The sequence below is a fragment of the Enoplosus armatus genome, chromosome 7 (assembly GCF_043641665.1).
Source record: "Enoplosus armatus isolate fEnoArm2 chromosome 7, fEnoArm2.hap1, whole genome shotgun sequence".
Taxonomy (NCBI): Eukaryota; Metazoa; Chordata; class Actinopteri; order Centrarchiformes; family Enoplosidae; genus Enoplosus; species Enoplosus armatus.
The window spans coordinates 21,571,562-21,590,176 of NC_092186.1; the positions used below are offsets into that span (position 1 = coordinate 21,571,562).

Below are 18,615 nucleotides of genomic sequence, written 5' to 3' on the forward strand. Positions count from 1 at the left end.
TGTATGGATGATCTGTTCTCCCCTGTTTGGTCAGGTTCTATCAACCGAGACTGATGATCACTGATGAAGTTTTGTGGGAGTAAAAAACTCAATGAGAGGATGCGGCCAAAGACTCAATCATCATTCCCCTTTCTGCTCACTTTTATGTTTGAATCAAATCAGGCCAGCTGGTTGCAGTTTTGTTTGGAGCTAAATTAAATAAAACTAAATACGCACATAACCTGCTTTGTGTTGGCTAGTAGTCCAATCTAGTATAATCAAATCCTTTGTTACAATCTGGGAACTTAGAAATAAAATTTGAGGTAAGAGTTTATCAAATCACGAAAAAACACATACGTTTAACTGCAGTCAAATCGAGCCAATTCAAGTCAAACCAATAAGGTTTAGCCCAGGTTTGGCTCGGCAAACTAAAATGCATCCTTTGTACTCATCCCGTACTCATCAAAAAAGGGTTCAAAGAAATAGCCCTTCGACAGAGCTTCCTGTCTTACAGATAAACGTAGAATCATCATCATCAATAAATCAAACATGACAGGATTATTTTAACCGCCGCTCTAACGTACCAGCGGTCGGCCCAGCAGCTCAGAGCGGGCCCGTGATGCGGAGTCCTTCTTCATGTACTCAACGAACCCATATCCCTTGGAGTGGCCCGTCAGCTCGCTGTACACCAGGAAGGAGCGCTCGATGTTCCCGTAGGCGCGTACCAGCTCCTCAAACTGCTGGGCAGTAAAGGTGTGCGGCAGGTTGGTGAGGCAGAGCAGGGAGTCGGTGGGCTGCAGCGTGACGTTGATCAAGCGTCCCCGGACAGTGCTGTGATGGAGGGAGCGGATGGCATCCTGAGCCTGGTCCCCGTTCAGCAAAGTCACAAAGGCTGGAGGAGGGGACATTATGGAGACAGCGACGAGAGGAAAAGACAGACGAAGACAAGAAACAGACACAAAGAAAGTGACGCACAGACATAAATGGACGGGGACGTGCGAGAGACAAACACAAACATACATTTAAAGCGGACATTCAAAAAACAGGCAGAAAGCAGTTTGTGGCGAGTGCAAAATGGAGACACACAGTCAGAAAACATGCAAAAAAACAACTCACATGAAAAGCAAAGAAAATAAATGACAGGCCGAATGTGGCAGAGTGACGAACAAAAAAGGGATAAAAGAGAACATTTGGACACAAACAGCCAAAACCACAGACAGACAGTCATAAAGACAGACAGACAGACAGACAGACACACAGAGAGAAAGACATCACATTAGCTAGAAAGCCAATAGGGAGCCACTATGTAGGGGGAATCCACTGTGACACACACACATACACACTTTATCTCATTTAAAAAAGACAACCTGTCTGCTATATAGATATATATGTCAGAGAAACAATAATGCTTAAGTGCAGGTAGCATTTCTAAACAATTAAATAATACTGGCAATTTAATTGCGATACCTTAAGACAAATGTTAGCCTCTTTTTCATGCCATGAATAATATTCCTTAATGTCACAATTCAAATACACACTACTCCGTATGATTAAGAGTGTCTCTTCCAACCACTGCCCGAGTTTCATGATTGTCTTTTCACTTTTTCTTTCCAGAGGATGATCTATGTCCCTTTCCTGAAACTGAAAACGTCAGCGGTGTTCGAAAGAACCGTCGTATTTCATTTTAGTCCCGTAAAGCAACAAAGAAGATCACCTGTAAAGAGTCTGTCAGCCTTTTCAGGGAGCCCAGAATGAGAAAATCCTCCTTTACGTCCGGTAAGTCTATTACGAAGGCTTTGATATTTTATGATAAATTACAACCCAGTCAGCGAGGCCTTAGTAAAAAAATTCCAATAGGCTTCCTAGCGATACCTAACTCAATGCTAAAAACTTATTACAAAACAACATAATGTGTAATGTTCCATTAATAAAACAACACACACACACACACACACACACACACACACACACACACACACACACACACACACACACACACAAACTGGTATTAGGCTGAAAGGGAGGAACAGAGTGAATGTACATAGCATTAGAAGCCTATAAGGCTTTAAACAGCCATGAATGGATTCATGAGCTGTGAAATGAGGTGCTAATAAATTGATCTGCAATGTGTAGCTAAAAATCCCAATGTGTGTGTGTGTGTGTGTGTGTGTGTGTGCGTGTCTGTGACTGACAAAGAGAAAAAGAGAAAATGGTGTTGCACAGGTTGAGTATTTAAGAAAAACACACTACATGTGTAGAACAACAGGCTCAAAGGATTCAAAAAGACACAACTTAACAGCCAAAACCAAACCACCAAACTCAACATGGAGGGAAAAAACAGAGCTCTCTACCCAACACTGATCTACATGAGCCGAGGCAATGCCACCAAAGACCCAACACATAACGTACACAATGCTGAGGAGGCGAGTACACTGGACTCAACTATCCAATAAATCAAATGTACCTTCCAAGCAGATAACACTTTGTAACGTCAGGCGGGCGCTCGGTGGCTATAAACTCTAGAACTAATCTAAAACTACAGCACCTCCTGGCACCCTGAGTGCAAAAAGACTAACAGAATTAATTTGAATCGTGAACATCTAACCATGCTACATGATACTGAGAAACAACTTCCGAGGTCCAATGTAACCGTGGTGATGCAGTTAAGATGCTTTGTGATAAGCAACTTCTCTCAAAACCAGTGTTCAGATTTTTAACTGGATTGCATCACTTCTTAGTCCCCAAAGGAGATAAAATAAAATGCATTACTGATTCAAGGTTTGGCTTTCCATGCTGAACCAAACGAGAGATTTCAGGGTTGAGCTGGTCAAAATCAGGTCTAATCAAAGTGAAACAGGACAGGCTGTTTGTGTGATTTTGGAGAGATCCATTAAAGTGCACCTTGAACCACTGCAGACAGGTACGCCTTGCACTATGAGCTTTTGACCTGCGGGAAAATATCAGCGTGCCTCAGGACAATGCTGCGCCCTGCGGCCTCACACCTGTACGAGAGCACACCGTCTTCTACGAAAGCTCCAACCTCACCCGCTGCCGCCCTGACCCTGAAGTCTGCACGTATTGCTCCCAAAACAGTGTTTCACCACCGTACATCCCCACTCCCACCACGTAGACACTGACTACCTGTTGGGGAAACCACTGAGCCCATGATGGAACAAAGTTTTTCGTCAAGAGTGTATTTCAAACACACATCTAATACAGAGATTATTTCCTGTTGGTTGAGATGTGTTTTGTCATTCAGAGTTTGAAGCTGCTGCAGCCACTGCCTGCTCTGTCATCAGTGGGGCTGGCCAATCAAGTCAAAATGAAACATAACTATATATTTTTGTCCAAATACCTCGACATTAATGTACAGTATATTGATATAATGTGTTGACGATTTCAAAATGCCTCGGCGGTTCAAAGATATTTACCAAAATCATCAGTTATGTGAAAGGCAGGGTTTGATTTTGGGTTTTTTCCTAAACGTACATTACATATTAGTATCCTGATTATGGATTTTCATGTGACCCATTTCTGTGTTCCCATAATTATGCTACATGTTGGAAGTGAAAGTGAAAGCCTGACAACAGGCAGCGTGTAGGATAATTTGAGTATCACTTGAAGCTCTTTCCTTCCATTACTGGTGATGAGATTGAGAAGCCAAACCCAGCACCAGCACAGCGTTAAAATTCAGCATTGTTCAGGGAACTGAAGAGGCTTCATCCTAATATGCTGAGAGAAGTCCCTCTGTGGAGCGGATATCCAAGAGTCAGAGAGGAAACCTGGGTAACGTGATGATATGTATATACATAGAGACAAAAGGTTACTCTTACATTTCACACCCAAATGTGAATGAATATCTATTTTTGATCATTTTCTGTAATGAGGTGGAAATAAAAACATCTTGGCAGCTTCAGAAGGATATGATACGAGTATAAAATGATTGCATGGGTCATTGTGAATATTTAAAGACATTACTAGTGTGTGCACATCAAGCACAAAGTAAGCTATGCCCAAAACTGTCATCGTTGGTATGTTTTGTCTTGGGCTTGACCTTTATGGGGGCACTATAGTCGCCCTCTGGCACCATTTCAAGCATTAATCAGTGTGAAAAATCAAGGTATGCATATGAGTTTGCTTCGACACCCAAAGGGGACGAAATTGGGTATTTTTTGAGCTATTCCAGACTCAGCTCCAAACAACAGGTCATTTACCACCTACACTCTTCAATCTGCATAAATGTATGTGTTTGTGTTTGAGCCTGCTGTGTGTCAACGTGTGCACACTCCAGCAACCAAAGTACCATCACATAAGGCCAGGTTCTATGTCTGATCCTGAGTGCGCAACAAACAGTCAGGCCCCCGCAGGAAAGAGAAAGTTGAATGCTGGAGTTTAGATTCCAGGCCCACAAATCACTGAGCGATTGTTAAATTATTCAAATGAAAACATTGGCATCTGGTGTCTCTGCCTCTCATCAGGGGGAGCAGCACGGCCAGAAAACATGACAGCGATGAGTGATTTTTGGTACTAAAAAACTAGTGCTTCAATCACAAACTACGATTGATGAGTCGAAGCTGGTTACATATATATGTGACTTCAAGACAGCAGCGTCAGCGCCTTCACAACCTGAAGGCATGGCAAAAAACTTCAATAGAAACCTCTCAAACCACTCCTGATAATCCACTTGTCCACCATTAACTGCCTATGTTCGGTGTGTTCCAAACAATCCCCCCTTCACCAAAGCTAAATTTGCCAATTCAAACAGAGCTTCAGAACTATGAGGAGGAAATGGCACAACACAAGTATTGTATTTAGCTCTGTCGAGGAGAAACTGTGTTTGGAGCAAAATTAACATATGAATCAGCGGTGGAGAAGTGGATTATGCTGCAGAAGTGATTTGAGAAGTTTCTAGTGAAGTCTTCTGGGCCGTGACTCTGGGTCATTATTGAAATCTATTGTAGCTGCTAACAAAAGCAGCCGTTCAGAATCAGAATCAGAATCAGAAATACTTTATTGATCCCCGGGGGGAAATTGTACAGTACCGGTGCTCCCATTCCAGAGTAGAAAAATAGCATAATTTAGAACTAAAGGTATGTACAAAATATAAAAATAAGAAATAGAAAATAAAAAATATACACATTTACAGTATTTACAGTTCTCCACAGGAGCAAGCTACTAACTTTTACAGCCATCTTTCAAACCTAGAAGAGGTAAATATTTGATTCTCAAAAGGGAGATTTTTGATATCAGACTAAGATAGTTGGCACAAACCAGTTGCTAAAGCACTGGGCAGGCTTTACGGCGTCATCCAGTTTAAAATCAACCCACACAAGGCAAAAAGTCCAGTGGACGTTTTTATGGCATTGTGGAAAAAATCATATAAAAACAACTAGATTTGAATATATATATATATATATATATAACAATGCAGGTAGGTCTTCAGCTAACAGCAATTTACATTATCAATCAATCTGCTGCTTGTTAAGTCTATAAAATGTGAGAAAAAACAGAATTCCCAGGTTTACGTCTTCACATTGCTTGTTTGGTCTGACCAACAGTCCCAAATCCCAAAGATATTCAATTTAAAATGATATTACACAAAGAAAAGCAGGAACTCCTCACATTTGAGGAGCTGGAAACAGAGAACGCTTTTCCTTGATGACAGACTTCAACCATTAATCAAAGTCGCCGTCAGTCAACTTTAAACTACTCAGACAATCATTTAAATGAAATGTGAGTGAAAGGCAGAAAGCCGTTACGGACAATCGGGACATTGTCTCAACGTTGGCACTATATGTACGTTCCCTGTCAACTCTGGTGCAGGCCGTCAAATTACAATGTATTCCACAGTAAAACATACAAGACAGGAGACCTGTAATGCAGGACGCCCCCACTGACCTGCACACGAACACCACCTCTTTCATCTTACATCAGAGCTACAGTATCAGCTCCACGTCCTTTCAAAACCACAGTACAAACTGCTCCTCTACATGTGCAGACATCTCTGACTGAGTGTGTGCAGATCAGGTAGGCGCTGCATGGAAAATATTAGCCAACAAATGTTGAAATGAGCAACAATTGGGACATCTGCTCCACAGGCGTCTGACTTTTCACAGAGAACATCAATGTCGGCAGATCTAATGCAAAGACAGGATTGGGCTAACACACACACACACACAAAAAAATCCATCCCCACCATAGCCTCTCTGTATCTCTGCGTCTTCATCCATCAGCCTTTCTCCCTCTACTGCATCTGTACCTCTATTGATCTCCCTGTATTGTCTTTTTGTTTGTCTTTGAGTTTTCTTCCCACCATGCTCCTCTCTGACTGCCGTATTCCTTCATATCTATTGGCTTTATGCCTGTCTGTCCTCTCTCACAGTTGTTCCATCTCCATTTCCATGTGCCTCTGCCCGTCTTCAGATACAGCCTCCACCCAAATCAATTACCTCAAAGCCCATCTAATACTCTTACACATACACACACTCACACACACTCTGTAATGGATCTCTTACACTAAGCTGAGGGCCTAATCTGGTTTTAACCCGCTAAGTATGCTCCCTAACATTAGGCATTACAAGGAGATGGAGAGAATATGGTTTGGGTTTTATGCTAAAGCTCTCTCTCTTTCTATTGCCTCTAATGACACACGGTGCAGCCCAAAAAGCGGGGGCTGACGTCAAATCCTGCTCAATAGTTTCTCCAGCAGTGAAAGGGAGAAGTCTGACGCTCTTAAATAGCTTACAAAATAATCTCATAATTCACAGCCTGGCAACCAGTGAGTGGGCTACCAAATGAACTTTGTCAAAAAAAAAAAAAAGAGAAAACATGAGAAAAAAAAATTGCACAAAAGCGCCAACGTCCTAATTATGGGTCTCCGCTTCTGAACATGTCGATTATTCCCCTCGCTCCTCTGAGGAGTGTGTAGGGGTGCGGGAAAAGAAAAGAAATCTTCCGTTGAAATCACCTCGAAGGCTGCAATTCTGCTGCCACGTTCCCTGTTGAAGGAGCTAATTAAAAACAGGGGAGTTACGAACGGCGCGGTGGACCCCTTAAACCCGAGGGGCTGGTCCTCATGCTGTGTGGAAGGTGGTCCTGCTGTTTCATCTCGGCCCCGAGGCCTAGATGAAAGTCTCAGGTGGAGAGGGGAGAGTCTCCCGGAAATAAACAACTCAGTGGGCTGACAGGGGAACACGCTCCCGAAGTTCAATGTGTTGTCGCCGACTTAGTCATTTTGAATTTCAGGCTGATAACTGTGAAAGAAAGTATATAATGTTCACTTCTAAGTAAAACACAACTGAAGAGCATTCCTACGGGCTACCTGCATTCAGATAATCAGCACTAATCATAAAAACCATTCTGTGTTTTTGCATGTAAAGACGGAACAAAGTCGGACTATCGATCCACCACTTTGATCCAGACTGAAATCTGAAACTGTTGGCTGGATTCATTTTCACTGGGTGTAAGGGGGGGGCGGGGGGCACGTGCAGCCTCACTTTCACAGTTTTAGTTTGAGTCATTCACTAAAAGACGACTAAACCGTGCCCTCTTACTTACTGTCCAAACATACGAAAAAAAAAAAATACGAGCTGCCCTACCGCCTTAGTGGAGGTTGTTTGGGATTGTATATGCATCGTGTGAAGAAGCCTGCAGACACTAGAGTCGAGTCCCCCGACTCCTCTGCATAAGGTACGAAAAACCTTTGCCGTTTTCATTGACTGATAATTGGCCTAAAAAGAACCTAGAGCTGATTTTAAAAGACGGTGCTCGCTGCAGTAATGGTCGAAATAAAACATTTGACTTGTTGACATTGGATATGGTGGTTTGAATTTCTTTTTTATATAACAATATTTATAAAAAGGTATCGGGTCTCTATTAGGGAAATCATAGCCGATTATTGGATTACTGGGTTTACTTTGGTTTATGACCAAATACCTGCAAAACTAATTCCCATTCCCATTCACATTCCCTTCAGTCTCAGCTGTACTTTGTTTTTCGAGATAATCAGCAAATGGTAGACTATGTTCAGCGAATGAAGAGTCCCAGGCCTCTCAAACATTAGCCCTTCATGGTGTGAGGATCTACCAGACAATAAAAGTGAAATACAAATAAAAGATACTTGGACCTTAGTTTTTTCTGTTTTTCATCTGAGAGCTTCCACCTTGACAAGACGGGTTATTTTACCAGTAAAACTCAAAATTTTGATCCAAGGGAAACATTACAGAGCAAGTTAAATGAGAAATTTCACCAACAACCAGCCCGGAAGTCATCTATTATCTTTTTTGCGGTACCTTCATCCCTTACAGGCCATCATGTGATAAATTATAAAATCGTATCCATTTCACTGATCCTTCTTCTTCTCCGCTACAGGTGAAAAGTTGCTTGAGTAATGATGTTGAAGATTTCAATTTGCTTTCGAGATGAAAGGCAGATAAGAGGAAACCAGGCAGCAGAGGACGGCGTTTAGAAATTACATCATCATTGCAGCCTCAACCTGAACTGAGGTTATAATATCTGTGGGCTGACGGGCCGGGAAGGACGAGCTCTCTGTGGATCTGTTGCTCTTTCTTTACCAATCTTCCTCTCTCTCTCTCACACACACACACACACACACACACACACACACACACACACACACACACACACACGTGTGAGGGCACTGAGTTTCCTCTGAATCATCCTAACAATGAAGCCCCCAAGGATGTTCTTGACTGCGAAATGCAAAGTGTATAAATCCTCAGATCACAGCAAACATCATCTTTGAGAGGATCACAGCTGTGATCTGAAAGGCTGTCCAAAACATTTGCATTGTCTGAAGCACACACGTTAGAAGAGAGATTCCACAAATAAAGACAGAAAGAATGGAAGAATCACAAGTGGCTCCTTTGACAGACTTAGTGTACCTTCAACTATAAAAGCACCATCGGCAAGTATGACTACAAGCATAAACACGCACTAAAACAGCTATGACACAGCCATGATTGTGCCTCTTAGTTCTGAAACACCAATAAAATCTCATCCTCCTTTGCATCTCAGAGGCTTTCTATTCCTCTCCGCTACAGTATCTATGTGAGTAAACACTTCAGACGAGCTGCATCCTCCTCTCTCACCCCCCCCCCCCCCCCCCCAAGCGGTCCTCTCATCCTCAGAGCCCTTTGTCTTCCAACACGTCGGCCCTCCCACACTCTCCTCTCCATCGCCACCACCTCCTCTTCTTGATTCTGTTCGCTCTTTTGTCTCTCAATGTTTCCAACCATAAGCATCCATTTTTTGGTCTCTGTCCTTGGTCTCAAGCTCCATTTAAACTTGATCTTGGGTTGGGTTTGATCAGAAGAGAAGGGCCACATTCTTCCAGCATACATTTTTAAAGTTTAAAGTTTTCAAAACTGAGACACCAAAAACTCTCTCCAAGTCCTCATTCTCAAAGAACAGACACTTGTGCCGGATGCAGGAAACAGGGGAGTGAGAACTATCCTGAACTTCGAATGCAACATGAATAAGGACATACAGCACTTTGCAAACGTAACAAAACGTGAAATCACTTTTGAAACTTTACAAAGGAAGACATTAATATCTAGAAGCAGTGGCTCCAGAATCAAACATGATAACCCTCAATCTTACTATTGTGCTTGTTGTTCTCCTTGTTATCAGTTGCAGTAGTAGTATTTCATTGTTATAGTGTGTATAGCGGGTTGGTGGGTGGGTGTTTGATGTATAGACGGACAGAGAGACGGAGATATGAAGGGATGAGATGCATAAGAGGCAGCGCTGAGTGGATCTAACACTCGGCATCTCTTCAACCAGCCGCCCACTCTCCCGCCCACAGCTACATTGTTCACTCAGCCGCTCTGTCCCTCTTTGAAACATTTCACTCTAAAAATGGATGCAACACATCCACAAACATAAATTTGTGTGCTTATGTACAGTTTTGTAGTAATTTGCATCTCCAGTGGAAACATGGCCTTGAAGAGGAAAATAACCGATTCTGATTTACTTCTGAATTTAAACAAATGATCAAAATCAAGTGCAGCTACTCGAGCAGCCAGAAGAAAAAGCTCCAAATCATTTTGTTCAGTACACTAAATAACAGTGATAATGCATCTAAATTGTGCATGTAAGTCCTCCACTGCCGGCCATCATTAATCCATCATCTATTGATCCTTCCAGTGATCACTCCATCTCTCTCGCCATGCCCTCCCCCCGTCCATCTCCCTTTCTACCATTAGTCACACAATCTGTCATTTTAAGCCGATGCTCACCTTCATCTTCCACCCGTCAACTCAGTTCCTTAACACCCTGCCACCATCCATTCTGCGGATGTCTTTCACTCCTCTTCCTGTCCTTTCGGCCACGCCTTCCTCCTCAGTCGTATGCGTATGAACTAGGATCTGACCAAATGAAATCTAACCTTAAATCACAAAACTGGCTGACAGGGTATTCAAAAGCAGACGTGTTACTATGTGCATATGGACACGATGACACAACGCAAAAAAGCCAATTTTTTTTCTGGTTTCGGCTTCTTGAATTAGTATGTATTACAAAAAAAAGGCGTACTCATATTACTAAATAATACATATGTCGGATAAAACAAGGAATTTGAAGACGTCACTTTGGACTCATTCTGACTTTTTACAGAATATATTTTCAATATAATCTTCAGCTCTCGCACACATTAGTGAAACCATGCACCTGTGAAAACACACATGCAAACCAGTGAAACCAGAAGGTTCTGTTTTCTCAGGAACTGCAACCATTGCATCGCGTTATAACTCACTGGGTGTCTCACTCTCTTTCTTTCACTTTCTCCCTCTCACAAACAACAAAAAGGAAAACACTGGGACAAACAGCAAAATATGCAAATTCAAAACTACATCCTGACAATACCTCAGGGAGGCACACAAAGTATTCTTCTTCTCTTAACTCTGGAGACTTAAGACCAGCTGTGTGTGTGTGTGTGTGTGTGTGTGGTCAGCTGGTTATCATAAGCCCTTCTTATCTTTTCTGAGCATTTGTGTGCTCCTTAATCATAGAAAGCATGCTTGAGAGCCCCGATAACACTGTGACCCCAAGAATCAGACGAGAATCTATGTGCACACTCTAGATTTGTACAGAAGCTTTCAACCAAAAGAGTCAGACCATGTGTGTCCGTGTGTGTGTGTTTATGACATGTGCATCGGTGTGAACCACAGATAAGACAAACATCTGACACAAAACTCCTACTGCTGCTACTGAGGAGAGAGACTTGAGGGTTAACACACAGTAAGTGATTATGTTAATGAGACATCTGCATTTTTTCCATATTTCAGAGATGCCTGCACTGTTTTAAAAACATCTATTTGCCACAGCTGGTTTGAAGTCATTTACATGATTTCTACTTTTCCAGCTCTTCTTGGTTGTGTGAAGATAAAAATATGCCGCATTTTATATATACGGTCAATTATATACAGTCATTGCGGATCATAAATCAAAGACCAAGCTTCTGCAGTGTAATATAAGATGAATAAAAACTGCAAAATTATAGAAGGCAATAATGAGCAGGGAAAATTTGCACACCATCCCGCACAGCAAACGCTTTTAGACTCCACATTATGTGACCCCCTGCCAGTGGCATAAATATAGGTACTGCAGCCAGTCCAACTGCACTGGGGCCTGTGGCCTCAGAGGGTCCGTGCTTTGCTTGTTTTTATAAAATGATCGCCCACCAGTGAACACTCCTGCTATACCTGTTCCCAGTAGCATCAGCAAAGATGCACCCAAAGCGCGCACCAGCAGGACATCGCATCCGTGTCGCCGGGTCTCTCTAACTTGTGGATCACAATTCAGCCACATCTACATTCAGCGGTTATTGTCCATGACATTACCGTCACTGTCGCAACGGTGGATGGATCCTTTTCAAAAACAAATTAAAAAAGTACTTGCACCGTGGCAGAGGAGACACTAAATAGACTGGCTCTCCTGTCAATTTGGGAGTTTGATTTAACCTCCTAAGACCCAAGTTCTATCTTAATTTCTCTTTGCTATCTTGGCTTATTGGGACCTGATAAGTATAAAAACTAAGCATCATCTGTTGACATGATGTAGTTCCACATACAGGGACAATTTTGAATTTCCATATAAGCAGAATTAAGTATTATGGTATAACCCAAAATGTGATGTCCACGCATGTGGATGCCAGGTCCTAGGAGGTTAAAGGATATTTAAAGGTCCCATATTGTAGAAAGTGAGATGTCCATGTTTTATTATAAAGCAGGTCTAGGTGCTGTATAAATACTGTGAAACCCCTAACCCTAACCCTCAGTCCACGGAAAAATACACACAGCCCGTATTCAGACGCTGTGCCTTTAAATGAGCCGTCAGGACTTCCATAAGGTTGTGATGTCAGAACTACACTGTCACCGCACTCTGCCACGCCCCCCCAGCAGGTCATCTGCTCCAGGCACAGCACCACCCACCAAGTACAGAGACGCTCATCCACCCGCTCACTCACCCGTTATTGGAGCGCTCTGCTCAGGACTACTCTTCAAGTTTTTGCAGGCTGTCCAGTTTGTCTAAAACAGCTTGGAACTGAGGGGCTGCATAAAGGGCCAGTAGAAGATAAATAAGGATTTTTTTTGTACTGTGAATCATGAAAGCGACTCTAGTGGAATCCCTGCATAAAGACACAGTGCTGAAAAGAGCATAATATGGGATACTTTAAGAATTTTGCACAGAGCAAAGCTCGTCGAATGCCGTTCAAATATATTGGGTGGGTGGGGCTTTAAGTTTGGTTTGGAAATGTGTCACTGTGTTCTCATTCCCCACCGTGCCAGTGTCATGTTCTCATGGTGTTGTTTGTGTTTATATATTAGCAATCTATTTGGTGTGTGTTTGCATGACAGTGCACGTATCTCACGTTGAATCTTGCGCGTCATTACTACCTGACGCCGCTGCACCCGGCACATTACTGTGAAAGCACTCAAATGATGCAGCTCCAAGAAGAAACACTGACGTTCGCTACTTATGTACGCTAGCTAGCCTCTTCTACACTGACAAGCTCCAAATCTGACAAATCTCCCCTACCTCAATAATATCATGACATGACAGTTTGATATTATAATATGAATGGCAGTGAGGTCAGCCTGCAGCTATAGTACTGTTTTACATTTGTCCCAGAAACAAATGTGATGGACCCCATTACTGACAGTCGCTTTGAAATGAGCAAATACAGGGAACAATAATGCTGGTGAGAACCGGCAAAGGAAAGAGAGCCATCACAATCCTCCTCATCATCATCATCATGTGCCAAACCTGAGGAGGTGTTTTAAATAAGACGAGGCGTGTGCGGTACTTCATTAGCTACCCACAGTGCACTTGGCCTAACGAAAGTATGAAGGATTTAAAACGGGGAACGCACACACACGAAAAGGAAAGCACACGCACAAATATGAAGCATATTCAGTCAGCCTGAGAGCAAGAGGCACAGTAACAGGGCGTGTGTGTGTGTGTGCGTGTGTGTGTGTCACATTGTGGGGACTCGCCTTCCTTTTGGGGACAAAACGCAAATCATTAAATTGTAGGGCGAAGACTTGGTTTAAGGTTAGGTTTGGGTTAATGTTAGGGCAAGTCTCGAGGAAATGAATGTAAGTCAATGTAATGTCCTCTGAAGTGACGGAAACAACTGTGTGTGTTGCATGTGATGAAAGATAACAGCCGCATCACATTTGCGTGGTCTGTGCTGATTTACATTTAGTGATTCATAAGGAGACAGATGGACAGATGATGACAGAGAGGGAGAAAAAGAAAAGAAAAGAAGAGGGAGGGGTGCAGAGAGAGAGAGAGAGAGAGAGAGAGAGAGAGAGGGTGAGAGACAAGCTGCTGTCCAGGGAAGCAATTATATGGACTCGGCTGCTGTCACTTAAGACAGGAAGACGGAGAACAAAAAGTGAAAAATAGAAAAAGAGCAGCATTGAGTCTCATATTGGCTCTGTCAGCTAGCGTTGCGCAGTCCTGTGAGAACTCCAAACGCACACACACACACACATAAACAAAAAAAACACACAAACGCACACGTCTTACTCAACTGACCGAAGAGCCAAAGCCTCAAGTGCAATTACTAATGCCCTCATTTAAATAATTGCTCTTAATGTGCGGTAAAGCAGAAGCACAGTTATATAGTGGAGTGCTCACAGCTCTTCAGAATACTGTTCCCCTAAAATCTTCTTCAGCTCTTTCCAATTCTCCTCATATATTTATGAGTTTGAAAATAATCTTATTGTCATATTGTGTTCAAAGTAAGAGACACCTTTATTTTCAGCCGATTTACACATCAAAAACAGAAATCTGGCATAGATGACGAGGTATTTTGTGGCTCTTTCGGGTAAAAAAAGTACAATATTGATATTCACTTCTGCCTTGCACAAGTTGAACGTTTGCTGTTTTGCGGAGGCACCGCCCATGAAAGCGACAACGCAAATTCTGCAACATTTTTTATGATCGACTAAGTGGCTTCCCTTCACTCGAATTTTGAAACCGTGATTCCCAAACGATGCTGCAAGAAATGCCTCGTCAAGTCTGACTTACTTCCAAATCGTTTCTGTGCGGCAATTACATTTTGCTGCATCACCCCATATTTTTGTGAAGCTTAGCCACAAATTGACAACTCTATACATGTGCTTTGAGACACGCATAAGCACCAATAAAGAGGGAAGTGCAGTCAGACCAAAACTCTGCAATGAAAAGAGACTTTAAAAGGAATTCATGAGCATAACTGAGACATATTGAGCAAATACTTGTCCTTTTCAATACCCAGCCCTAGTGATGCTGCACGCAGCATGTGAGGAGCTTAATGTTTTTCCAGACATTGCAGAAACCCCAAGCAGTGAACCGCAGCCATTTCTCTGACCGTCAACTTCCGCGTTCTGCTTCTAAACTAAATGCACCCTTCCAGACATCACAATCAACTAACCAACTCTCCACTCAGCAGCGTCATTGCCAGAGAAAAACACAAACCAACAGCAACCCAAAGACAAAGATATTTGTCTTTGTGAGGAGTGGTGAAAACAAAATAGGGCGAGAGAATAGCTTATTGATGTTAACACCAACAGAAAAAAAGAAGGCAGTAAAGAACAGAGTGTTTTACTGTGGAAGTCACAATAAAAACTGAACAAGTGATGGATGGTGTTACTTCTCTGCCACTGAACCCATACTTATCCCTCGAGCTTGTGCATTTTATCCATACCATCACACACACACACACACACACACACACACACACACACACACACACACGTACACGCACGAAGCGTCAGGCCAATGAGCTTTTTGCCAGCATGTGTTGTTCTTTATCACTGGACAGTGCAGCGACAAACACAAAGGCCTCCATTGAAAGGCTGGGATTCCCAGGATAAACCCTGCCATTGTAGTCCCAGATCCCCGGTTCCGCAGCACTGCCGAATTAGTACGCATACCTCTGGACTTGTGGTGCGCTTGGGACTGGTGGCGTCAGGTGGAAGCGGCTGGCTCACTGTGGCTGGTTGGTTGGCTGACTGGATGGATGGATGGATGGATGGATGGTTGGTTGGTTGGTTGGTTGGTTGGTTGGTTGGTTGGATGGATTGATGCCTGCAGATTCCAGGCTGGCAGACAGCTTCATCTGCCTGTCTGTGGGTAAATGTGGGCGTCTGTGTGCCTGTCGAGCTGCCTGTCTGCCGTTCTGACTGTCTGTCTGAGGTTTCAATTCAGAGCCGGGTATCTTGAAAGTAAAGTTCACCCAAAACCTAACTGTCTTTCTGACCTGCATTTTAAATTGTTTTCAGATCTACAACATTTGCTCTTGAGAGAGGAATTATTATGAAGCTAAACTTCTTTTCGGCTGGTCTGTGATCTCAAATGAGTTGTGGATATAAATAATAATTAGTTGATTAACATGGATCGCTGCCTGAGGCCAGTGAAATGATTGGCAGTGGAAATGTTAGACAGAATCTGATAATGAGAAATAAATAATTTAAACTCATTAGGCTATGAATTTTGTTTTGGCATCTTCTGATAAAAAACCAAGAGATATCCACTGTATTAAAAGTAAACATGGACAGTGGACAGGCCAAATTAATGACAAACACACATCTTCATTTATCAAAGGCCTCTGGCAACAGGTGAGCTGAAACATTCGGGACGTGAAGCCCAGAATTTAAATCAAACGCCAACAGAGCTGGAATATGAATGTGCCAGATTTGCAGCCAACTCATAATCTGCTCTGATAATGAGATTTTATCCAGCGCTGGCAATCCCACCAGATAGTAATGTGAGCACGGAGACTGATAACGATGATGGATGCTTAACTTTTTGAACGCGGGCCATGGGCCAGCTAACAAGCTGCTGGTAGAGTGCCTCCAATTTGCTAGTGTTGAGGAAAGGACGTAAGGGAGGAAAGATGCAAGGGAAGGAAGGATTGAGAGGCTGCAGGCAGTAAGATGTGGGAGGCAGGCATAGGTCAAAAGGACGGTGTGAGGATTAGATACTTGTTGAGGGAATATCTCAGCTATAAAAAGCATGTTGGTGAAAGAAAAAAAACCACATCATGAGTGCAGGAAGGACAGAGGGAAAGAAGGACAGATAGGAAGCAACAGAGGTGCTCGTACTCTGCCTGTGTGTGTTATGGATGTGTGTTTGGGGGGGGGGGGTTCAAGAAAAAAAGTCATCATTAGCCGAGGAGCTGAAGCAGCAGCCCGAAGCAAAGCCGCAAATGGAGACACGGAGGTATGTATACACACACACACACACACACACACAGCAGGACACGCTTAAACACACACGTTAACACAGATACGTGCACTGCAGGACACACCGACAGACACAGACACATAAACACTCCCGTCAGTATGACCTAATAAGTCCAGCGGTGGAGGCCAGCTCAGTGAACTGATATGGTCATGAGGTGCAGATCTGCATGCCAAAGCTGCTCCGAGCAGTACGTTTCAATTAGAGCAGAGGCCCGGGACGAGCCGAGAGAGGTTCCACCGACTAGTTACCACACAAACAGTGAGGAAAACACCCCAGAGGATTAGAGGACAGACAGAGGACAGCAGTTTATCATCTCTTCTGTTGCACCCAGGAAATTCAATTAGAGCAAAGGCAGCGAAGAAATTGTGTACTAAGTAAAGTAAATTACCATGGGGGTCAATTACTAATGCATCCACAGAAAGAATGATCTCGAATGTAATTAACATCTATATCCCAGGAGAAGCCAGTTACATACAGCTCAAGGAAAAGGACTCTTTACACTGAAGTAACTTTATCACGTTTAAAAAACACTGACCAGACGGTGAGTCTTATTAAGATGACTGATAATTAGCAGCATTAGGAAGCTATAGGGGAGGTCTGGTAGATGAGAACCTTTCAAAACAAAGCTCCTCCTCATCATCGTTGTTTGCCTTCAAGGGGCATTCACACATAAGAGCAGTTTACCCGTCATGAGTATCAGGTTAGGCTGAGGGACTACAGATTTATAACAGAAAGCCTGCATTACCAACTAGGGGCATGATGTTTGAGGCAGGCAGGGCAGCGTCCATTGAAATGATGCTATTAGTTGCATGTTGTGGATCCTCCAACTTCTTGGAAGCGCAACAATAAGCATCCCTTCAATTGTAGTTACAGTGCATAACACGATGAATCGACGAGGCCGATTTATTGGCTGATATTGGCCTATCGCAGATATATCTGTTTGGGCGTTTTGTTGGCCAATAAGCAACAAGAGAGAAATTCCAAACATGTGCTTGAGGGAGTTTCGAAACAGTGCCGCCATATTACATACATATATACAAAAAAAGAAAATGAATATCGTACCTGGATGACTTGAGAATCTTCACAAATACTTTCAGCCGGTTATCATATTCTTTAAACTCTCTTGTATATTATTATATATATATATTATGTATTAAGGTATTGGCTTAAAAACCCAGTATTGGTCAGCCTGTACAGTATATCTGTCAAAGAAAGGGTAAAATAATTTCATATGGCCAGAGGAATAGCTGGAAAAACAGGCTGAAACCAACCAACAAGGATATGACGGCTCATATCTCTGAAATGGCCGCAAGCCGGTAAGTAAAACGTGTTCATGACCGATAAGAATGATCACCAAAACTATGAAAATAAAGAACAGCAGTATTTTCTTTTAACGAGAGTCTGTTACAGGTGAGTCTGTGCGTATTTATTCCTTTATTTGTTATATCTAATGATGATAAACACCAGAGTTTCCTAATTGGGTCCCTTGCACACAAACAAAGTGAAAATGAAACAGGTGGAGCGCCTTGGTAGCCGATGGTTACGGCGCATGCCACATGGCCGGTTCGATTCCAGCCTGCGATCTTTGTTGCATGTCACACCCGTCTCTCTGCCTCTGCTATCTCAGAACGGACTTGTTGCTGAAAGGAGTTCCCACAAACACACACACACTTTACCGTTTGAAACAAACACACTCTCATACTCCGCAAGTGACAATCTTAGCATCCAGAACATTTCTGAGTCCTGTGCTCGACTGTGTTGCCGCTTCTGCATATGTGACACACTCAGCTCAGGGAATATTTCACACCAATTATAAAAATCTCTCCGCACACAGTAAAACCACGTAGCCGTTTTCTGTTCCCCCGGGGAATTATGTCA

General features: G+C 42.9%; 1 protein-coding gene across 1 annotated transcript in view; it reads right to left on the reverse strand.

Annotated features, from left to right (window-relative positions):
- The window catches only part of raver2 (ribonucleoprotein, PTB-binding 2), a 67,568-nt gene that overhangs the window by 29,379 nt on the left and 19,574 nt on the right, over window positions 1–18,615 (reverse strand). The window contains exon 3 of the mRNA XM_070909383.1: window positions 564–871. Within this exon, the coding sequence (XP_070765484.1) occupies window positions 564–871 (308 nt within the window). The remainder of the gene's footprint in view (window positions 1–563; window positions 872–18,615) is intronic.